This window comes from Eubalaena glacialis, chromosome 15 (assembly GCF_028564815.1).
Source record: "Eubalaena glacialis isolate mEubGla1 chromosome 15, mEubGla1.1.hap2.+ XY, whole genome shotgun sequence".
In the NCBI taxonomy this organism is placed as follows: domain Eukaryota; kingdom Metazoa; phylum Chordata; class Mammalia; order Artiodactyla; family Balaenidae; genus Eubalaena; species Eubalaena glacialis.
Window position 1 is genome coordinate 41853897 of NC_083730.1, and position 25043 is coordinate 41878939.

Consider the following 25043-nt stretch of genomic DNA (forward strand, 5'->3'; position numbering starts at 1 on the left):
CTTCATAACTCCCACTCTCTCGGGTGTCTAGCCTGCCCTGTAGCCTCACGGCCTCGGTCTCCCCTTCCCTCTGTCTTGTTGTTCTGTAACCACCCCCCACCTCAGCGTCCTCACTGAGGCTCTCCCCAGGCATGGACCCCAAAGCCAGAAGCTTCAGCTTCATTCTCTCCAGCCTCGCTTCTGCTAGGCAGGCCCTCCCAGTCCACAGCCAAGGCTGACTCAATGACCTGTTTTCTCCCTGAAGTTACCTCACTTTTCTCCAGAAAATTCACCTGAACATGCTGACTAGTTCTGCAACCATGTCACCCTAGCAGTTCTAGGCTTCTTCAGCCCTGCCTGATTCTCGAATGGAGTCAAATATAGCAGTTTCCTCCTGAAGCAGCCTTAGCCCACTGCTGCCTGCCTGGCCCTCAGAAAGGACCGTGCTCCCTCCTTTGCGGAAAGAGGAAGACCACACAGCCTCTCCACCTCCTCCGGGCACTTGCTCTCAGTCAAGCTCACCTCCAGCTCACCATCCATCCCTCCCTTGTCCTCTCCATGGTTCCTTCTTCTCAGCCTGCAAAAAATACTCACCTCTCACCCATCCAGAGAGGACACCTACTTCTTCCACTTTCTACTCGGGATGAGTGTTCCCATGCCTTCACTGTCAAGGTCCCTTTCCTTCTACTCTCCTCTCAACCTCTTGCAATCTGTTCATCTCAGATTTTCTACTGCGATACTCTCTCAAAGGGACCCAGTGACCTGCTGGTTGCCAAAGTCAATGGCAGTGAGGTGGCCATCATCAGATAGAAGGATTGCAAGTCACTTCCCATATTGTGTCTTTCTGTATGGTCTAAATTTTCTACAATAAGCATATAGAGTCAGAAAAACATTTGATAGTTTTTTGTTTTTTGTTTTAAACAGTCAAATATCTGAGGCTGGTGGCCAGACAGACACTGTAGAATAAGCCCTCACTGGTAGGCTGCTTATCACTCGGTGTAGACACGACCCCATCACCATCAAACCCTCACCCTTCAAACCCTGTCTCAGGAATGATACTTCACTATGTTTACCGTTAAAAAAATGAACGTTCTCAACTCTGGGGGCATAGGACTGGCTGCCTCTCTTCCTAAGTGCTTACCTTTTCTGTAGTTTCATAATCCATTTTGAATGCCCAGAGGTGGAGCCGAGCTGAGAGTTCACTGATGGAGCAGAGTGTAAGGAGGAACTGCTCTGCACTGCCCAGGGGCACCTCAGGGTTGGCCAGCTGCGCTTCCTGGATTTTCTGCTTCTCTTCTTCGGTGGGAATCATGGTTAGAATTTTCTGGAAAGATGGAATGATACAGTATATTCTTAGTGATGGACTCTTCGATGTTTCCAAATTCATATGATAACTTCCCAACCAGGTAGTAGAGATATTCTGTTGTCAGTGCTCTTATCATATACAGCTGCTATATACCAAATAAACTTTAGAGAAGAAAAGCCCTACGTAGCATCTAAATTTACATTCATTTGTTTTAACATTCTTTCTCTTTCTTTAAATCTCCTGTTTCATAAGCAACTTGCCCTAAATTTCCTGGTCTTGTACATGAAGGACATTCTAGGCAAGAAAGGGATGGGGAGGTGAGAGAAAGGTGAAAGAATAAGATAGAAGATTAGAGAACAGCTCCCTGTTCCCTAAGAAATAGAGTAAAACGTGTTAAGAATATAATCTTCTCACAGATTAATTTATGAGCTTACAAAAATAAATCATTTACCAAGAGCTCAGACTAACTTTTGTACATGGGCCATATTATAACTTTAATTGTTCTAAATATTTCAAGGATATTTCAAATTTTATATAGAAGTGAAAACATCTTAACATCAAGCTCAAGTCTGACTGAGGAAAAAATGATGATGGTACTTATAAAGAGCAATACTTACCTACTAATGGAAAGAGTATCACTTTCTGCTTTTATTTGTTTCTGGTAAAAGTCAATTGTGGAAGGCAGAGGGAGCAAACAGGCATCAGAAGGATTATGACTCTTATAAGTTCAAATTCCTTAGTGATTACATTTTAAAAGAAGGTAAAAATTCCCATCACGTGACATTTAACACACAACATTACGAAAGGGAAGGTGTCATTATTTTTCTCTCATTTATCAAATGAGAGTATCAAAGCAAAGAAATACACATTGTGCCATACTTTTCAGTAACTTATGTTAATTCATTAATTCTAAGTGGCTTTGGTTACTGCTCTACAATAGCAACCATCTGGATAAAGTGTGGGAAGGAGTTCCGGTTCTGGGGGAGATGGAGTAAGCAATACTCTGTCTGTCCCACTAAATGCAACTGTACACCCTGGACAGCAGGCATGGAGCAACTCCTTGAAGACTTAAAAAAAAGAAATAGTGGTAGGTAGATTGAGGAAGAAGACCAGAACTGAAAGTTCAACTGAACTGGTAATGAGTTGATCATTTTTCCTCTGGTATTCCCTAGCCTGGGCTCAGGTAGCCCAAAAATCTGGAAGAGGGTATCAGGTGCAGACAGAGAGAATGCCAGGGGAGCCCTCTAGTTCTGACTCGAGGTGTGGGAAAGGGTCTCCTAGCGGTGGCAGCAAGGTTGGCAGGTCCTAAAACTCAGATGAAGGGAACATTCCTCTCCAGTCACTGGAGCTGTGGTCCCAAGAGGTGGGGCAAACCCCGTATGCTTTTCTTCTCTATCTTCTCTCTGCTTGGCCCCAGACATGGGCACAGTCATAGCAAGTGCATGGTAAAGTGAGGTAACTAAAGCCCCAGCTTTCACTGGAGGACTAAAAAGGAAGGCCCCAGAAAACCAGAAAGCAGTGGGGAGGTCATGAAACATGAAGAGCCTGCAAAGCAAGGGCACAAAGCTGTTTAAGAACTTCTGAGCTTCTTGAGCTGTTCAAGAACTTCTGAGCTTCTCCTTGAGCTGTTCATGTGTGAATCTGACCTTCAAAAGCACATTAAAGACTTTGAGACCTGAACTGGTCTTTGAAAACTTTGATAACTGAGCTGATGCTGGAACAACAGTCCACAGAAGGTGGGTCAGAATCTGTGGCTTGAACTCCAACAGGTGATGGAACAATTCTCAATTCTTTTTATGAAACCAGAATGACCCTGATACAAAAACCAGACAAAGTTAATCTAGTCAAGAAAAGAAAACTACATACCAATATCCTGATGAATCAGATGTAAAAATCCTTAACAAAATATTTTAAAGTATATAAATAAATGCCAATATATTAAGATATATAAATCTATTGTTATATTTTATATAGCAATATATTTTAAAATAGCCACAAGGTTGGTTCAATATGAAAAAAATTAATCAATGCAATTAATCTACCAGATTAACAGTGTGAACAAGAAAATTCACACAGTCATTTCAATTGACTCAAAAAAGTTTTGATAAAATTCAATTTCCATTCATGACAAAAAACTCTCAGCAATCCAGTAATAGAAGGCATTTCCCCCACCTGATAAGAGACATTTATCAAAAAAACCTACAGCTCATTTCATACTTAATGGTGACAGAGAGAATGCTTTCCCTCTAAGAATGGGAACAAGACAGGGTGTCCACTCTCACCATTCCTATTTAACATTGTGTGGAAATCCTAGCCAGGTATATAAAATTTTAAAAATGCATACAGATTGGAAAGGAAAAGATAAAACTCCTCCTATTACAGATGGTATAACTGTCTACATAGGAAATTTTGAGGAATCTACAAAAAACTTATGAAACAATGAGTTAAACAATGTTGCATAATATAAGGTCAATATACAAAAAAGTCCATTTTATTTCTATATATTACTAATGAGCAATTACAAACTGAGATTTTAAAAAAATGCTATTTACAATGAAATACTTAGGTATGAATCTAACAAAGCACGTGTAGGATCTGCATTTGGAAAGTAGAAAATGCTGATGAAAGCAATCTAATCGTCTAAAGACGATATAAATGGAGAGAGAAGGAACAGTGTTCACAGACTGAAGGACTCAACATAGTCAAGATGCTAGTCTTCCCAAATTGATGTATAAATTTAACTCAATTCCAAACAAAATAGCATGATCTTTTGTGGATATAGACAAGCTGATTCTAAAAATTATATGGCAAGGCAGAGGACCAAAACAGTCAAACCAAAATAATTTTGAAAAAGAATACCCTTGGAGGAGTCACACCACTTGACTTTAAGACCTACAATAAAGCTGCAGTATTAAGACAGTGTGGCATGGGCTGCACGCTAGATACAGAGACCAGTGGGACAAAACGGGGCATCCAGAAATAGACTACACAAATATGGCCCAGTGATTCTGACAAAGGGGTGAAGGCAGTTCAGTGGACAAATGGTAGTGTTTTCAACAAATGGTGTTGGGCCAACTGGAATCCATATGCAAAAAGTGAACCTCAACTTAAACCTTCCACCTTCTACATAAGTTAACTCAAAGGGGATCATAGATCTAAAAGTAAGAGGTAACACTACAAAACTTTTGGAAGGAAACACAGGAGAAAATTTTTGTGACACAGGTTATGCAATGAACTCCTAGACATGATACAAAAAAAGAATAGGTTGATAAATTAACCTTCATCCAAATTACACACTTTTTCTCTGTGAAAGACACTGTTAAGAGAATGAAGAGACAAGTTACAGTGCCTCAAAAGATTAAACATAGAGTTATCACATGACCCAGCAATTCCGTTTGTATTTATCCTAGAAAAATTAAAACAGTGTTCACACAAAAACTTGTACATGAGTATTTGCAGTAGCTTTATTCATAACTGCTATGAACTGGACCAAGCTAAATATTCTTCAACGGGTGAATACTTATATTTACAAACAGCCAGTGGTACATCCCTACAATGCGATGATACTCAGCAATAAAAAGGGACCAACTGTAGACACAAACTGCGACTTGGATGAATCTCAGAAGCATCGATCATGCTGAGTGAAAGAAGCCAAACTCAATAGGTTACTCGCTGTATGATTCCATGTGTATGACATTCTCGGAAAGACAAAACCATAGTGATGAGAATCAATCAGTCATTAACAGGGGCTAGGGGTGGGTTAAGGGTGTGACTAGAAAGGGACAGCACAAGAGGTTTTTTGGGAGATGGGACTGTTTTGAATTTTGACTACAGTGGTCATTGCATGAATTTATATATGTTTTAAAACTCAATAGACCTGGACCCCCTCCCCAAAAGTCAACTTTACTCTATATTAATTCAAAAAAAAAAAAGCCAAAATAAAAGACTGGACACTTGGGCTTCCCTGGTGGCGCCGTGGTTGAGAATCTGCCTGCCAATGCAGGGGACACGGGTTCGAGCCCTGGTCTGGGAAGATCCCACATGCCGCGGAGCAACTGGGCCCGTGAGCCACAATTACTGAGCCTGCGCGTCTGGAGCCTGTGCTCTGCAACAAGAGAGGCCGCGATAGTGAGAGGCCCGCGCACCACGATGAAGAGTGGCCCCCGCTTCATAACTAGAGAAAGCCCTCGCACAGAAACGAAGACCCAACACAGCCATAAATAAATAAATAAATAAATAAATAAAATTTAAAAAAGAAAAAAAAAGACTGGACACTTGACACCAGAATCAGCAAACATGCAGATATCTACATGATTGTGCCTTAGGATGTATCTGCGTGGGGTAGTAGTTGACCTAGGCTTCTGAAAGTGTTATCAGGGAGGGCTGTCTCAGGAGTTCATCAGAAGTCAGTGATGCCAAACTGTATTGAAGACCTGTTTTGGGCTGTGGTCAGAGTGAGGTCACAGGTGGTGAGCCCTAGATACCTCTTCTTCCAACATCCTCTTCATCACGCCCCAAACACAGATTATGTGGGTGGAATGGAGCACCGGGGAGACGTTCAGTGACAATCCTCCTTGTTCTCCCACAGGCTGATGCTATTGACCCCACCTAGCCACACAGATGGCATTTAAAAAGGACCAAAACAATCCAAGCAGATGTCACTTCTTCCAAAACACCCAGCATTTGAACTCAACTGGTTTTCAAAAGAAAAACTTAACTAAGAATTTGTATTTTAATTTCCTTAATGCTCAAATTGTTTTAAGCATGTAGAAGAATTCCGAAATACAAAGTTGTCAACACTTTTCCCCCTTCTTCAGAAGGCATTTTCCTGGGATGATTTTTGTTTGCTTTTTTCCTTTGGGAAAGTAATCAAACACTTTTGTTTTTCCTTTCTCTAATTTAAACCATTTGTTCACTACTGAAGATTTATGAGGTTGCCATCTGCCAGTTTAGTTTACTTTTTTTTTTACACATCACTGACAATAAAAATAGCCGTAAGACCGGGGGACAGGAGGTCAACGCTACCTCCTATGAGGTGATGGCCCCTTTCTTCCATGAGCAGATGACAAGGGAATGAGCATACCTTTAATTTGCTCTTTACCATGTCAGTAGATTTACTGATGTTTCTGTGATGACCATTTGGTTTCACAGGGAGAAAAACATCAAACAGCCCCATGACATAATAATCTCAGTGTTTTTTTGCTTTCTTCCAGACAGTGTTTCTCCAGCACTGCTTTAAGTATGCTTGCTTTTGTATCTGAAAATCATATTTCAGATGAAAATTCATAAGTCTTACTTATTTTTTATGGACCCAAATGCTTTGGGGTTTGGCCATCTCATTCACCTGCAGATGAGACCATACTAAGTAATTATCATGTCTTGTGAGTTTTTTTTTTTAACATCTTTATTGGAGTATAATTGCTTTACAATGGTGTGTTAGTTTCTGCTTTATAACAAAATGAATCAGCTATACATATACATGTATCCCCATATCTCCTGAGTTCTGAACAGAACCCTGGCTATGACTCTGGATGAGAATCTAACAGCAGAAAGTTGGAGCCTTTATGGCTGAGGCTAGTTTGGATGCAACTTGCAGTCTCATGAGGCAATGGCATTCTCTTCATGCACTTAATCGCAGGGAGGAGCTTTTTTTTTTTTTTTAATTAACTTCTCAAGGTTAAAGTTTAACTTCTCAAGTTTATTTCTTGATAGTATATTCTTTTGTTCTTATGATTACTCAAGTGAGGCATGTAAGGCAGAAATTATGCACCAAATTTACAGATGAAGATGCAGTCCCTGAAGCTAGGCTGGATCAACCAAGGCAGCGCTGGAGAACCACCCAGGGGCTCCTCCTACTTTCCAGCACCACCTCCATGCTCATGGCGATTCCACAAACTACCAGTGTGGCTAAGGTGCCCAGTCACTGGGACATTCTGGTTCCTGGCACTGTGGACCCACCGATGGGCTCCTGCGCTCAGGCTCATCTGCGCGTGTCCAGCGCTCACTCAGGGACCCGTGGACGGGGTTCCCCAACACAAACTGCTTGAGAAGATACTGTAGTTTTGTACAGGCGGCCAAAGGGAACTTCTGTTTCTAGGATGCTGACTGGCCTGGCAGCCAAGCAGGGCCAAGTTAAATGTCGTTTGGGGCCATTCAATTGTGTTACCCTCTGAGTAAACACAGACTCTAAAAATGAGAAAAGCAAGGAGAAAAACGAAAACCCTTCCTACTTCCATCTGTGATACCTCAGCGATGTTTTACTTGGGAAAATATCATTAATAATACTTAGAGATGCCCCCAAATCATATTCTAAAATTTAATACTCTTATGAAAAACTACTTCCTTAATGAAGTTACTTACTCCCATGGGTTTTCATGATGAACCAGATACAAAACATGGGGTTGACAAACAGGATGTCAGTGAATACATCCTAATCACATCCAGGTACACAGAGGTTTCATTTCAACTGACCCCATTAAGCTGTGGTGCCACGCTACAGGGCCTGCATCCAAGAAGCAGACGGTTTGGCAAAAGGCCATTTGGGCATAAGCTGGAAATCATATTAGTAAAGATCTGTAAGGACACAACTTACATCTCTTCTCAGCCCTGACTTAACTCTTGAACAACAAGCCTAGACAATAAGTTTTGGGGGAGTAGCTCTGCACATAGATGAAGACCATCTCTACCCCTTGGGCCCCTGGGATCAGTGGCCAGAGACAGCAGGTAACAGCTGGGAGGGCCTGGGTTCTGTCTTCCCCACAAGGACTGGTTTCTTCTGGATTCTCAGCTACAGCTGACAAGAGTTGAAAATATACACAGTCTCTGGATTTGCCCAGGCAGCTTCAGATGAGGGGTTCTCAATCAGGGTGATTCTGTCCCCAGGGTATATTGACGAAGGCTAAGAGACATTTTTGGTTGTCACCCCTGGATGGGTGCCACAGGCATCTTGTGGGCAGAGGCCAGGGATCCTGAACACCCTACAATGCACAGGGCAGCTCCCACAATAAAGAACTGTCCAGCCCAGAATAGCAATAGTGCCAGCTGAGAAACCTTGCTTTCAACAAAAACTGTGGTAAAAATGTGTAACTCCATGTCTTGTGACTATATATGAATTTACCGAGCACGCATGACACAATAAGCTCTCAGGAAGGGTTAGGCAGTGTTTTCTATGGCTGTGTCCTCTCACTGTACCTCATTTCATATGCCAGCTACTCCCGGAGGAAAACCATAGGCAGCGCTGTGATGCGGACTGCGTTGCCTCATGCATCTTCTCACTCCCCTTTCAGATTCCCTCTTATTCTTTTCGGTGGGTGAGCCCAGGCCCAGAGAGCCCACCTGGGCTGGCCGCCGCCAGGGCTGGCCTGTGGATTGCACTTCAGACTCAGGCTCTAGAAATCATATTTCAGCTCGACCTCTTACTGGCTTGTGAGCTTGGACACAGACAAACGTTGGAACTCACCCTCTTCATCTTTAAGATGAAGAACATAATAGTATGTACCTCGTAAGGTTCTGATGAGCATCTGTGTGAAGCACCTACCTGGTGTCTGGGCCACAGGAGGAAACCTAGGAAAGTCAAGTTTAGCTGCGCTACTGCTCCTATATCCGTCATCATTACTGTACCTGTCATCATTCCCTCCTGGATCGAAAAGGTGCTCAGCTGGAAACCAGTCAGCAAAGGAAAAAATAATTTGATTCATTCTAAAATCTAAGTAACTTATTGTATCTGAAACTCTCCCCACCCAGGGAGACTGACATTTCAGGAAAGAACAAAGGCAAAACCAAAGGCATCCACCTCTCCTGATGGACTTCCAAGTTCTCAGGGCAAGAAGGGGAAATATTTTTAAAAGGGGAAGTTGTCATTTTTTCCTTCAATCAAGCTGGCCCTGGCTGCATTTGGAGCCTATGTACGAATCTGAAGCTTTTGCAGTCTTTAAAAGATCCTGTGAAGTAAACAGGATGGCCAGAACGTGCGCTAGGGCCTACTACTCTGTCTGCCCTATGTGAGAGACACTTTGCACTTGGTTCATCCCGCTTGGCAGCTCCCACTTGCCCAATGCCCTTCTCTCTTGCTGCTCTGTGCGTCCCAGGGTGGAGGTGCCTCACACTGAGGCTGGGCCTGCCCCCTTCTTTCTCGCTGTCTGGCAGCTGCCTCAGTGTCCCTCTCTGTATTCGCCTACTGTCACCTGCTCTCTCCTTTTTACACCCTCCCCGGTCTGCCACGTGCCCTCACTCTCTGGCTCTGTTGACCTGCTGTCCTGCATGGCCTGACTCCAGGGCTCGGGCTCCACCTCCTCTCCAGCCAGAGGGAAGTGCATTTCCCTCATCGTACCTGCTCCTGGCACAGGCTGTGTGTGTGTTTCTCAGGGCAGAGTTGCTTAGGCCTCGTACTGGTTTCCTAGGTTTGCCATAACAAAGCATCACAAACTCAGGGGTTCCAAACAAAGGAAATTTATTCTCTCACCGTTTGAGAGACTAGAAGTCTAATATCAAGGTGTCGGCAGGGCCATGCTCTTTCTGAAGACTCGAGGGGAGGATCTTTCCTTGCCTCATCCTCGCTTCTGGTAGTTGCAGGCAGTCCTTCATGTTCCTTGGCTTGTAAACGCTTCCCTCCAATTTCTGCCTCCATCATCACATGGTGTTCTGTTCTGTGTGTCTTCCTGTGTGTCTTCTGTGTTCCCATGGCATTCCCCTCTCTGGGTCTATGTCCAAACTTCTCTCTTCTTAGAAGGATATCAGCCAGTGGAGTAGGACCCACCCTAATCCAGGATGACTTTATCTTAACTTGATCATGTCTGCAAAGACCCTATTTCCAAATAAGGTCACATTCTGGGGTTCTGGGTAGGCATGGATTTTGAAGGTTGTACTCCATCCAGTACAAACCTCTGGAACACGGCTTTTCCTGTGGAGGTCTCTGCTTTCCAAAGCACAAAGGCACGGCTGTCCTCCTGGGTTCAGGCATCACTTTGCCCCATGGGCCCCATCGCCCCCTACCACACTCAGGGCTGGAGACGCGTCCGGCACAGCCCCCCAGGCCTTCCTCACTTTCAACTCTCCTGCCAAAGCCCGCTCTCCCTCACTGCAGCCAGCCTTCATTGGCTTCCTTCACTCTCGAGGCTTAATAAGACTGGGTATGAAGGAATCTCAAGTATGGAGAGCCCTTAAAGGAATCCAGGGCTCTTTGCCAATAGAAGGACACTGCTTCATGACGTTGATGCTTCAACGTCATGAAGCAGTGTCCTAAGATCCCCACTCTGACCCAGTGGGCCTCCAGGCCATCCACCCGTCTGTAGGAATCTGTGGGCTGAGCCATTGGTTTCACTCACTCTTTCTCTGTTATGAGAATAGGAGATTTAACTTCCTACAGACAGGCACCAGCCCACAGCGAAGGGTGAGCAGGGCCTGGTGGAAGGGCACTGGACCCTGGCAGAGCAGGGAAGCTGTGGCGCCAGCTGGGCCGCCTGCCAGCCATGTAGTCACAGCCAAGGCACCCCATCTCTCTCCACTTGTGCCACTCAGATTAACAAATGCTGCAGACTCAGTTGGCTTGGGTTTTCCAGCTGATCAAATGAAACCCATCTCTACACACCCCAAAGGGTGCCAAGAGAGAAACAAAGCCGCTAACATGGAGTGAGCACGTATGGAAAACCCTACCTTTGAGACTGTTCATTAAATGTATTTGGTTTGAAATGATGTGAAAGAAGGCATCCCAGCCCCACCTCCGTGGAGGTTGTCAAATTCTTCTTCCACGTCGAGGTAGGCGGAATGTGGTCAGAAGGAAGTTAGTAAATGAACCAGAGAGTGAGGATCTCTGAATTTCCTAGGCAAAGTGGGGCTTCTTTCCCCCCAGAAGTTAAAAAACAAGATGTGAGAATTATTAACATTATTCAGAATCTGGCTGAGACAGAAAAATGGCAAGCCACCCTGTGGAGAAAGTCACATTGGACACAGTAATGTTTACATAAGCAGCGTATTACAGGACACAAATAACGCTCCATAGAGCTCCTCTTACCTCAATCCCTTCTTTGTTTAAGGCATATTCATCAAAATTCAAAATGGCTATCTTAATCGTTCTTGGAGGGGGCAGTACCGTCAGACCAATATTAATAGCATTGCTCCTCTTGGAATCCAGGACGATGATCTCCTGCTTTTTTCCATCTGCAGCAGTTTTCTTGTGATTAAATAAGGAGAATCCAAGATTAATGCATCATCTTTGGTCCTCTATTAAAAGCAAACTCACAACTTACTTAGACATGAAAACAAATGCCCTCAGTTTAGCTCAGGGAAGGACTAGCTACCTCTCAGCACAGCAGAGATCAGGGATTAGTTCCAAGAGGCCGCCAAGAGCAGGGCAGCAATGGAACTTCGCGAGCCAGACACGTTACAAAATAAAATTGATTTGCCTTCAATTGGGAAAAATGTGATATTTTGCAAGGAAAAAAAAAAAAAAAACCTGTTTTTTTCCATAGAAGCAGTGGAAACAAAACTCAAACCTCTCAGAGTACCCTTCCTGCAGGCTGCGAGGTGTCGGAATGTGCCTTGGTTGGCCCTGGAGCGTGTGGTGTGTGCCCAGAGATGGAGAAAGCTAGTCCGCGCACCAAGGAGACGGGAGCCAGAGGGGAATCCTGCAACGCTGGCCGGTCAGCCCTTCTGCATCTCAGGGGCTCCTCTCATCATTCCAACATCCTCCGCCCCGACACCTGAGCACTTCCGCCTCTCCTGCTACACTCAGCCATCTGGGCAGCTGCCCAGTGGATGAGTGAAGAGGAGTGAGGGATAAACTAGCCAAGAGGTCGAGGAGGGGGACCATGTCCCCACAGAGCCCTGATGTATGTGGCCTCCCTGCTGGCCTGACATCCTCGGGGCAGTCCCTGCGGCCAGCCCCGGGCTGGCACACGGCCAGAAGCCAGGAAGGGTGTGAGGTGCTGAGCCAATGCTCACCTCTGCCCAGAGCTGTGACAAGGCCCCCAGCTTTCCCCTTCAGCTCTCGGGAAGTCAAGGGCGGGTGGCAACCGGGACAGGTAGAGGGGGGCCGGTCAGCAAGCTCCCTGTGCTGCGCAGCTTCCCTTGAGGCCACAGGGCTGGGAGGATGATGATTTTGATTCATGAAACAAGCCTGGGGTGACGAGGATGGGTAAGACCCGTCCAGCACAGTGATGGGGTGTGCTCACCGTGTGAGGGGCCCAGCTGTGGGGTAACTAACTCACCTGGTGGTGGAGGGGGTTAGGGTCTGGAAAAGCTGCCACCTGAGCTGGACCCTCAAGACTGTCTAGGACTAGCCTGGGGCTGGGAGAGAATACAAGGAGAGGAGAAGTGCCTTTGTCTAGTTCCAGGGAACTGCCAGGGATGAAGCTGGAGGTTCGGGGGCCATATGGGGGAGCTCCATGAATCAGCTGCTCAGAACCCCCCTGCAGGCAGGCCACAGCTGAGCAGCTGACAGCTGCTCAATGTCGGCCTCCTGTGCTGAGGCCTCAGCCTCTCCTCTGAGGAAGGGAACCAGGCTGGGCCTGGGAGCAGCTGAGCCGCCCAGGGAAGCTGATCGCTGTAGCACAGGAGGTTGGGAGCTGGCAAGGAAAAACGGCTGCGGTCCCTTAAGTCCTACTGAGCCCTTCCAAACTCAATTGCTAACATTCTATTTTAGGTCCTTAAATATGCATTTGGGAATAAATTACAATTTCTTCATGAAGAAAATAAGCGAAAGCATCCCAGCTGTTTGGCTGCCTGGTAGCCAGGAGGAACAATTCCTGTGGGTGTGCTCGTCGGCTTGGAACTGTGAGCTCCCAGGGACACGCGGCATAAATGCGCCCTCACTCTGTAGGGCAAGCTTGTCTTCTATATATTTAAGCAAATAAGCTTATCAGGAGCCCCTGAAATTTAGCTGAAATCTACTTTAAAATATTATTTTGTGTATAGAAGGCTAAGAAGGAATGAGAAAAGGTTTGACAAAATGCTGATCACAGGCGATGAAGACAGATGTGATGACTTGCGATGCCCATGTTGGGGTGCCGGGTGTCCACCCCTCCAGGTGCTGCAGGGAGCCCGCCCAACATCCATTCCCTCTTCCCTGCTCACCAACAGGGACTTGATTTTTTTCAGGCTGGTAATATGTCGGTGAAATCAGTCACCTCCCTGGACCCTTGGCAGGTAAGGCTGGCAGTTTGGGTTTTTGTTTTCCTGATTAAAAAGAGATAGACCCAGTGAGCCATGCCTTTTGCCTTTCCTCCTTCTTCCTGCCTAGAATGTGGACGTGAGACCCGGAGAGACAGCAGTGAGACATCTCACGAGCATAACGAATGAAACCACATGGACGGCAGCATGGAAGACGGAAGAAGCCTGGGACCTGGTATTGGAGAGGCAACTACCCACAGCCAGGCTCCAGTGCAGGAAGCATTTATGGGCAGGCAGGGATTCCCTGGGAATCATTAGCCCTTAGCCCCCCATCTATAGAGTCCCCGTCATTCTAGGAGCCTGCAGAGATGCCTGAGCATGTCCAGCCCAACTGCAGCCTTTGTGCAAATGAGAAAAAGATGCCCACCTCCAGGGAGACACAGCCCCATGGCAAACAGCTTGAGAGGGAAGCACCGCTCAGATTTCAGTCCTCCCCCCTCAGCCAGCGTCCACATGCAGCAAGCAACCCACACAGACTCAGGGGTGGCTCTGAGCCTGAGATGTCCTTGCCCCCATTCTCAGCAGAACTCAGTTCACACCAACGGACACACCCACGCCCACACACCCCATAAGTCGGGAAGAAGCAAGCCGCTGGGCATCCTGAGATAATGGGGAAGCTATCTCCACAAACGACGCTACGTGTTTTCAGAGCACTTCCAACCACTTCGCAAAGGAAGGAATAAGAATTAAAGTCATATCTGAAATTGAACTGTTAAATCTCTGGATTTTATCCAAGAGGTATTTTAAATGCTCTTCTTCATAATTAAAACAGACTCCACTGGATGCTACTGACCCCTCAAGTGCCTTGGCGGCTGTCCTGCCCGACACGAGGGGTGGGTCACGCGGGCTTGTCCAACTCTCTCCTCCCCTCCCACAACAAACTGGAGCAGCGCCTGCAAGAACAAGCCACAGTTCTCCGTGCCCGGAAGCACGCGTCCTGTCTAGGGATTAGCCGTCATCAGTTCTGATCCATTTCAATCCTCTTTCAGGGTCAAAGCCCAGACCAGCAAGAGTGACCTTCACTACGTCCTTCACCTGGTCCTGTGTCTGAGTCACTGTTATCCTCTTCCATAAAGCCTCTCGTGCCCCGTCCTTCATTCCCGCCACCTGCACCCTGAGCCTGACCCCGGTGCCAGCCTCCCAGGGCAGCCCACCACGGGCCTCCTGCTTCCAGCCTCTTCTCACCCCCAGCCCATTCATCCTACTCTTGCTAAGAGTCTTTCTCAGGCACCCATCTCCTTATTGCACTTCTTTGATCAGACAGTCTGTGACTGTCCATTGTTTGAAATGAGAAAAATAGGAAATTGGTCAATGATAGAAAGAGGAGGTAAAGCAGATAAGACAGAGTGTTCCTTGTAAAGGAGGTTAGGAAATGTTAAATGACCCTCTAAAGGCATCTGGAAAGGAAGGGCTAAGATGTGATGGGGCAAAGGTGGAACAGGGTTGGGAGGATGACAGGAGGTGATACTTCTAGGCAGGAGATGAGAAAGTCGTTTTGCATTTTATTTGAGCCCAGACACATCCCAAAAAACAACACAAAAACAAGGAAACAAAACGCCCAAACCTCCTGAAATATCAATGCAGGCCCTACTTGAAGGAACTGACAAAATTTTCTTGAGAGCAAAAGAAGAAGATGTGCATAAATGAGAAACATCATGTTCCTGGATAGGAAGCCTCAGTGTTGTAAGGATGTTCATTATCTCTCATCATAGAATTTATATATAAATAAGACATATATTTTTTAAATGATTCTAATCAAATTCCAACAAGATTTTTTTGGAATTAAAAAATATTCTAGAGTTACTATGAAAGAATATATGTGTAAAAAATCCATAAGTAGAAATATATATAATATCTACCCAATTAGCTCTAAAAACTTATTGTAACACTGATATAATTAATGTGTAGCACTGGCACTAAACAGCTACAATGATACAACAGAATAGAATGAAAGTACAGAATAAGCTCTCATACAGTGATCCAGGGCCTTCCAACAAGAGCACAAGATCAGTGAGTCACAATCCATTATGAAAGCCCAATTCTAATATGGAACCAAAGAAAGTAACTTTAAGTCAAAAAACTCAACATGGTAGGTAAACATCATGACAGACTGGATTGACTGACATCTTCCTTCTCTAAAAAAAAAAAGCCAGCAGAAAGCAAGAACACAGGCTGTGGGGGAATGGCCAAGGGTCATCATGGTTGGAGTATGCCACACCCCATGAGACCCCTCTGCTGATTGGCTTCTCAAGATGTTATCAGTGATGGTCCACGACAGCAAACCCTGAGCAGGAAAAGAGGCTGAGAAGCAAGCTCAGTCCTTCAACTGTCTCTTTCTGGTTGGCAGGGTATCTTCCTACATTTATTTATTTTTTGCCTTTCTTTGATATAGATCTCATTTCCTTAAACGAATATTTCCTGAGTGCCTGTTAGGCGCCTACGCCTTGAATGGGGACATTTTTCATGGAGACCAACAAAAATGTGGGGGGCCACGATGCCACCGGCAGCAATGGTCAGTCCTGGGACCACAGGAAATAAGCGTTTCTGCCTCAATTCTTTGATAAAAGGTCAATCAGCCAAACCTCTGCCCTCAGGTCTCAAGAACTCACAGGGCGGAAATGATGCTGAGGGAGGCTCCTGTGGGTGGGGCTTCAGGCACAGGATGCTGGACTAGGGGGCTGCTGGAAGTGAAAATGGGAACAACTGTCTCTGGGGCAAGAGAGTTGCCCCAGCAACAGAGTGGAAGTGAGCACAGTGCGGGGAACCAGGGTGGGGATGTCTTTGAACATGCAATTTCCCCAAGTACATCCAGAAGTTCTCAAGGTAAAAGAGGAATTTACTTCTTGAAGGGGCAGGGGGCACTCTAGGAAGAGGCCAGGCTCTGATTTGCTTCCAGAAAGCATAGTGAAGCTGAACTTCTGACCGAACGAGGCAGCGACACCCAGAACCTCCTTCAAAACAACAACTATCAGGGAGCTTCCAATCTGCCAACAGTTGCCCTTCCAGAAATACTGTCTCTGGAGAAATGCTTCAGGCTTGCATGGAATGGAGGGCTTCTGTTTGTTTTTGACTTGGCCAAGAAGATTGCAGGGAGTGGGGAGATGGTGTTACAGCCAAAAGGGTGAGAGACCGAGGTTACCCTCTATGGCAAGAGATGCTGTCAAGGCCAGCAGAGACCTCTTAGAGAGAAGGGGCAGGAAGGAAGTCACCAAGGCAGTTCAGCTCTTCTCTCCCAAGCTGTCCAAGAGGGCTGAGGGTCCAGTTCCAGGAGACAGAAGTGAGCCCCTCCAGGAGGAAGCTTCAAACAGGCGGTACCCAAGACCAGAAGACTTACAGAATTTCTAAGAAGCATAGAGGAGGTACTCAATTTAAGCAGTGAGTGCTAACTACCAAGTCTTAGGGGTAAGGGCTGTGACTTTCCCCTGTAGCCCTAGATTCACCTGGTGGTCAGCTCCCTGGGTGGGGGCCGTCTCTCTAGAACCAACCAGCTCCAAGAGGTTGGGTCCTGCAAACTCAGCCACTCCAAGGGGCAGAAAGTCACATACGACAGGAATATGTTTTAGAACGGTTAAACCACCTATTCAGGTCTTCTCAGGGGGACTGTGGGGCAACGCCAATCCTGATACAGAGATGGATGACCACAGGCCTCGCAGGGAGGAGACATGCAAGTCAGGTTTTTGGATGGAACAAAGTATTGCCTCCAAGAACAAGTCTTTTAGAATCTGCAAGTAAAGAGACAAACTTGATTCTGAATGGTTATGGGGTGGGTGACCGCCACGTAAGAGTGACCACAACCTGATAGCATTCAATATCCTGAGGATGAGACCATTACTCCCCCTCATAATCATTCAGTTTTGGAAAAGAGAAGGGTGAATATTCAGACAGCAGTTAGGAAAAAGTGGAAAGGAAAACTTTAATGCTAAATAGTAGTCATTAAGCTTAGAGGCTAATTTAAGATCTCACATTGGAATCTCGGGAAAGTCACGTGAGACAAAGGCTAAGACAATCAATAGCATAAAAAATTACTGACCTGTTAACACAGCACAAAAGCACATTCTCCCCTGTTGCACTAGGTCTACCGAACAACCCTGGGAGGTCAGGCACACAGGATCAGGCCTGGTTTCTTTCTTTTTTCCCCCGCATAATCAAAAACAGGCTCAGAGAGGTTGACTGACTTGCTCAAGGTCACACAGTTAGAGGTAGAGTCCAGACCAAATGAAATTTAAAATTTCAGTAGCAAAGCATACAGATCATTGAGTAGAAAGAGAGAGGTTTTTTTTTAAAAAAAAATGACAAGATTTAAAAATCCCCAAGGGAAGAGCACGAGGAAGTGTTCAGAGCATGAGCTTGAAAGTAGCCGAAACAAAACGGAATCCAAGGATGACACAAACAGATTCAGGAGCCCTGAAGGGTAACTGCAAATATCCAGAGCGTCAAGTCACCCAGATGGGTCAGTTGGGGTCTGACCCATTCACAGCCTGGAGACCTTGCCAAGTCACTGAATCTCTCTGTGTCTCGAGTCCTCTCTGGGACCCGATCTCACAGGGTTTGCTGTGAGGATGAAAGGAGACGATGGATGTAAATCAGTGAGAACAAGGCTTGGCCCCTGGTAAGCACAACAGAAGTGTCTGCTGGGACTATTAGAAGAGTATTACTGGTATTGATACATGTATTCAGGACAATACCTGGAAAATAGTGCTTTCTAAGAATTAGCTCTTAGCTTTTTTCACTACCAATGACTCCTTTTTTTTTAAATCATTTTAACCTAATAACATTGTATTTTAAAAATATATGGTTTACCAATGTGTATTTTTCATAACTAATGCATCTACCACGCTTACTGATCAAAGGCACCTACATAAACAGGAGTGTCAGATCAGACCAGTGTCCCCACCCTGAATAGTGATAGTTGCAGGAGACAGTGCAGGGACTTGATACTCAATTTAGCCTGCAGAGCTGCTTCCCGGGGACATGGGCAACTTGCCTGGGGCTTCCTGAATGAATGAAAAGAGCTTATGGATGCTCATCTGTGCAGACCCCCAGGCACATGGACAGTGCCTGGTGTGGGAAGTAGATCTAGTAAATGAGCCGTGGCACACCATGATAAAGACGGCCAAGGTCCAGAGAAGGGCCACCATGAAGGCACAAAATTCCACGTGGGAAGAGAGGACAAAATGAGCAGAGTAGGGAGGGGAGCGTGAGCAAAGATTGTGGAGGCTCACAGTCTGGGCAGGTGGAAAGGGCTTGCCTTCCAAAGTTTTCTGAAATGTTGACATGGAGAATCACCCCTTTGAATTTTAAAAGAGTAATTTTACTAGACACAAAGGATGCAGTTTTTAAAAAGTGGTTATTCAGCACACAGAACTTGTCATCCAAGAGGGTGCTGTGACTGAAAATAGAAACTGGGCTAAGGACATGATTTATTAAGAGAACTCAGAGTCTTGGAGAAAACTGCTAAGTTCGAGAGCATTTCCATGAAAGGCGACTGACCTCTCAAAACGCTTGTCAGCATCACTGTCACAGACCCTGGGGCTGGCTCAGCAAGGCATGAGTTCTAGAAATGGTAAATCATTCCTCCTCGTTCCCCGCTAACTGCCAAAAGAGTGACGCCACAGGATATTTTCAAAACTGTCCATTGAGAAAGTGACAATGACAGTGATGCCACGATACAGATGTCATAAAGATGTGACTGCTATGGAATTTTCCTAAGTCCTGTAACGAGGGAGAAGGCCATATACATGGGAAAGCATTAAGGCAAAAGACAACAACATCCAAAAGCCAAAGATACTCCACATCCAAAAGCCAAAGAAACCTAAATAAAAGCTGAAAAACCTTTAGTTAGGAATAGAGTTTCTGAGGACCTGGCGAGAATAGGCTTGCTTATTGGTAAGTTTAATTTTAATTTCCCATATTTGTTCTTAGAGTCTTTTACAGCAGAGGCCAACTGTAAAACAGTTACATTTCCAATGTTAATGTAGTTTATCTAGTACCCTAACCAGGAGACTTTTGAGAGGGGAAGGGAGTACTCTTAATAATTACGCTGGGACCTCCACACACATCATCCTGGATACACTAAGGTGTGTGATCACCCCAGATAAGCCCCAAAGTTGGGTTTGGAATTTCCAGGGGGAATTCAGGTTTTCTGAGGGTGCTGTTCAATAAAATAACATACTTCCTTATGACCTGAACTTAAATATAAGGTAGGAAGATTTTCCTCTCTTCTCAGGAGAATAAAATGGAGGTAGACATGGGGGGCCAGTGAAGGAGTCAGTGTGGAAAGTGATGGTGGGAACAATACCCCCCTCAATGGTGCCTCATTTTTCACTTTAAATCAATGGTTCACAACTTTGGCTGAGGACCCTGGGGAGATTTTCAAAATAACCCAGGCCAGGGCTTACCTCAGACCAATAAATCATCATCTCTGAATTTTCTTAAAGAGTCACTGCTCATAGTTTCTGATATACTTCGAAACTTCAAGGTAAATAAAGTTGAACAAATTTCTCCAAATCCATTCCGGAGCCCCCTCCCCTTAATAAAGCAATGAACCTAGGTGAGTAAGACAGCAATGAGTCCCCAAAGGGGAAATCAGGTCCCTTCTTCCTTCTGTGCCCCTCTTCCACTCCATACCTTTTGTGGTCTCTCTGGATCTGGGAGTATAAAAGCTGCTCTTTGGGGGCAAGAGGGAATTGGCTGCCCTGGATTAGGCACAGGGGTGGAAGGCCACTTCCTGGGGCTCCTTGGGGTGATGTCAAGTCCATGGAGGGTACCTCCCCACCCCCCAGGGGCTTTCTGCCCTGACATCCTACTCTGGGGTCATTTTAACCACCTCTGATGCCATTCTCCACATCGTAGACCAGCAGAAGAAACACAACATGATGAAATTTAGTGCAGGATTTCTGTCTTTTTCCTCAAAATATAATTAAAATCACCTTACTAAAAAGCTATATAGAGAGATTGGTTCAGGATGGTGGAGTAGAAGGACGTGCTCTCACTCTCTCTTGCGAGAACAAAAGAATCACAACTAATTGCTGAACAATCATCGACAGGAAGATACTGGAACGCACAAAGAAAGACATCCAAAGACAAAGGAGAAGCCACAATGAGACGGTAGGAGGGGCACAATCACAATAAAATCAAATCCCGTAACTGCTGGGTGGGTGACTCACAAACTGAAGAACACTTATACCACAGAAGTCGACCCACTGGAGTGAAGGTTCTCAGCCCCACGTCAGGCTTCCCAACCTGGGGGTCCAGCAACAGGAGGAGGAATTCCTAGAGAATCAGACTTTGAAGGCTAGAGGGATTTGATTACAGGACTTTGACAGGACTGGGGGAAACAGAGACTCCACTCTTGGAGGGCACACACAAAGTAGTGTACACATCAGGACCCAGGGGGAAGGAGCAGTGACCCCAGGAGGGACTGAACCAGACCTACCTGCTAGTGTTGGAGGGTCTCCTGCAGAGGCGGGGGTGGCTGTGGCTCACTGTGAGGACAAGGACACAGGCAGCAGAAGTTCTGGGAAGCACTCCTTGGCGTGAGCCGTCCCAGAGTCAGCCACGTCACCAAAGAGCCCAGGTAGGCTCCAGTGTTGGGTCACCTCAGGCCAAACAACCAACAGGGAGGGAAGGAAGCCCCACCCATGAGCAGACAAGCGGATTAAAGTTTTACTGAGCTCTGCCCACCAGAGCAACACCCAGCTCTACCCACCACCATTCCCTCCCATCAGGAAACTTGCACAAGGCACTTAGATAGCCTCATCCACCAGAGGGCAGACAGCAGAAGCAAGAAGAACTACAATCCTGCAGCCTGTGGAACAAAAACCACATTCACAGAAAGATAAACAAGATGAAAAGACAGAGGGCTATGTACCAGGTCAAGGAACAAGATAAAACCCCAGGAAAACAACTAAATGAAGTGGAGATAGGCAACCTTCCAAAAAAAAATTCAGAATAATGATAGTGAAGATGATCCAGGATCTCGGAAAAAGAATGGAGGCAAAGATTGAGCATATGTAAGAAATGTTTAACAAAGACCTAGAAGAATTAAAGAACAAACAAACAGAGATGAACAATACAATAACTGAAATGAAAACTACACTAGAAGGAATCAATAGCAGAATAACTGAGGCAGAAGAACGGATAAGTGACCCGGAAGACAGAATGGTGGAATTCACTGCCGTGGAACAGAATAAAGTAAAAAGAATGCAAAGAAACAAAGAGAGCCTAAGAGACCTATGGGACAACATTAAATGCAACAACATTTGCATTATACGGGTTCCAGAATGAGAACAGAGAGAGAAAGGACCCGAGAAAATATTTGAAGAGATTATAGTCGAAAACTTCCCTAACAGGAGAAAGGAAATAGCCACCCAAGTCCAGGAAGCGAAGCGAGTCCCATACAGGATAAACCCAAGGAGAAACACACCGAGACACATGGTAATCAAATTGTCAAATATGAAAGACAAAGAAAAATTATTGAAAGCAGCAAGGGAATAACGACAAATAACATACAAGAGAACTCCCATAAGGTTAACTGCTGATTTCTCAGCAGAAACTCTACAAGCCAGAAGGGAGTGGCATGATATATTTAAAGTGATGAAAGGGAAGAACCTACAACCAAGATTACTCTATCCGGCAAGGATCTCATTCAGATTTGACGGAGAAATCAAAAGCTCTACAGACAAGCAAAAGCTAAGAGAATTCAGCACGACCAAAACAGCTCTACAACAAATGCTAAAGGAACTTCTCTAAGTGGGAAACACAAAAGAAGGAAAGGACCTACAAAAACAAACCCATAACAATTAAGAAAATGGTAATAGGAACATACATATCGATAATTACCTTAAACGTGAATGGATTAAATGCTCCAACCAAAAGACACAGGCTCGCTGAATGGATACAAAAACAAGACCCATATATATGCTGTCTACAAGAGACTCACTTCAGACCTAGGGACACATACAGACTGAAAGTGAGGGGATGGAAAAAGATAGTCCATGCAAATGGAAATCAAAAGAAAGCTGGAGTAGCAATACTCATATCAGATAAAATAGACGTTAAAATAAAGAATGTTACAAGAGACAAGGAAGGACACTACACAATGATCAAGGGATCAATCCAAAAATAAGATTTAACAATTATAAATATATATGCACCCAACATAGGAGCACCTCAACACATAAGGCAACTGCTAACAGCTATAAAAGTGGAAATCGACAGTAACACAATAATAGTGGGGGACTTTAAGGCCTCAGTTACACCAATGGACAGATCATCCAACAGAAAAGTAATAAGGAAACACAAGTTTTAAATGACACAATAGACCAGAGATATTTAATTGATATTTATAGGACATTCCATCCGAAAACAGCAGATTACACTTTCTTTTCAAGTGCGCAGGGAACATTCTCCACGATAGATCACATCTTGGGTCACAAATCAAGCCTCAGTAAATTGAAGAAAATTAAAATCATATCAAGCATCTTTTCTGACCACAATGCTATGAGATTAGAAATGAATTACAGGGAAATAAATGTAAAAAACACAAACACATGGAGGCTAAACAATACATTACTAAATAACCAAGAGATCACTGAAGAAATCAAAGAGAAAATCAAAAAATACCTAGAGACAAATGACAATGAAAACACGACTATCCAAAACCTATGGGATGCAACAAAAGCAGTTCTAAGAGGGAAGTTTATAGCAATACAAGCCTACCTTGAGAAAGAAGAAAAATCTCAAATAAACAATCTAACCTCATACTTAATGGAACTAGAGAAAAAAGAACAAACAAAACCCAAAGTTAATAGAAGGAAAGAAACCAGAAAGATCAGAGCAGAAACATATGAAATAGACACAAAGAAAACAATAGCAAAGACCAATAAAACTAAAAGCTGGTTCTTTGAGAAGATAAACAAAATTGATAAACCATTAGCCAAACTCATCAAGAAAAAGAGGGAGAGAATTCAAATTAATAAAATTAGAAATGAAAAAGCAGAAGTTACAACAGCCACCGCAGAAATACAAAGCATCCAAAGAGACTACTACATGCAACTCTATGCCAACAAAATGGACAACCTGGAAGAAATAGACAAATTCTTACAAAGGTATAACCTTCCAAGACTGAACCAGGAAGAAACAGAAAATATGAACAGACCAATCACAAGTAATGAAATTGAAACTGTGATTAAAAATCTTCCAACAAATAAAAGTCCAGGACCAGATGGCTTCACAGATGAATTCTAAGAAACATTTAGAGAAGAGTTAACACCCATCCTTCTCAAACTCTTCCAAAAAACTGCAGAGGAAGGAACACTCCAAAACTCATTCTATGAGGCCACCATCTCCCTGATACCAAAACCGACAAAGATACTACAAAAAAAGAAAATTACAGACCAGTATCACTGATGAATATAGATGCAAAAATCCTCAACAAAATACTAGCAAACAGAATCCAACAACACATTAAAAGGATCATACACCATGATCAAGTGGGATGTATCCCTGGGATGCAAGGATTCTTCAATATATGCAAATCAATCAATGTAATACACCATATTAACAAGTTGAAGAATAAAAACCATATGATCATCTCAATAGATGCAGAAAAAGCTTTTGACAAAATTCAACACCCATTTATGATAAAAACTCTCCAGAAAGTGGGCACAGAGGGAAACTACCTCAACATAATAAAGGCCATATACGACAAACCCACAGCCAACATCGTTCTCAATGCTGAAAAACTGAAAGCCTTTCCTCTAAGATCAGGAACAAGACAAGGATGTCCACTCTCGCCACTATTATTCAACATAGTTTTGGAAGTCCTAGACACAGCAATCAGAGAAGAAAAAGAAATAAAAGGAATACAAATTGGAAAAGAAGAAGTAAAACTGTCACTGTTTGCAGATGACATGATACTATACATAGAGAATCCTAAAGATGCCACCAGAAAACTACTAGAGCTAATCAATGAATTTGGTAAAGCTTCAGGATACAAAATTAATGCACAGAAATCTCTTGCATTCCTATACACTAATGATGAAAAATCTGAAAGAGAAATTAAGGAAACATTCCCATTTACCATTGCAAGAAAAAGAATAAAATACCTAGGAATAAACCTACCTAGGGAGACAAAAGACCTGCATGCAGAAAACTATAAGACACTGATGAAAGAAATTAAAGATGATACCAACAGATGGAGAGATATACCATGTTCTTGGATTGGAAGAATCAATATTGTGAAAATGATTATACTACCCAAAGCAATCTACAGAGTCAATGCAATCCCTATCAAATTACCAATGGCATTTTTTTACAGAACTAGAAGAAAAAATCTGAAAATTTGTATGGAGACGCAAAAGACCCCAAGTAGCCAAAGCAGTCCTGAGGGAAAAAACGGAGCTGGAGGAATCAGACTCCCTGACTTCAGACTATACTACAAAGCTACAGTAATCAAGACAATATGGTACTGGCACAAAAACAGAAACATAGATCAATGGAACAAGATAGAAAGCCCAGAGATAAACCCACGCACCTATGGTCAACTAATCTATGACAAAGGAGGCAAAGATATACAATGGAGAAAAGACAG

General features: G+C 44.3%; 1 protein-coding gene across 5 annotated transcripts in view; it reads right to left on the reverse strand.

The window, feature by feature from the left end:
• Positions 1–25043, reverse strand: part of FHOD3 (formin homology 2 domain containing 3) — a 489898-nt gene that overhangs the window by 43455 nt on the left and 421400 nt on the right. For all 5 annotated transcript variants that reach the window (XM_061170499.1, XM_061170498.1, XM_061170497.1 and 2 more), the window contains 2 exons: positions 11295–11453; positions 1121–1303 (listed from right to left, as the gene is read on the reverse strand). In XM_061170499.1, the coding sequence (XP_061026482.1) occupies positions 1121–1303; positions 11295–11453 (342 nt within the window). The remainder of the gene's footprint in view (positions 1–1120; positions 1304–11294; positions 11454–25043) is intronic.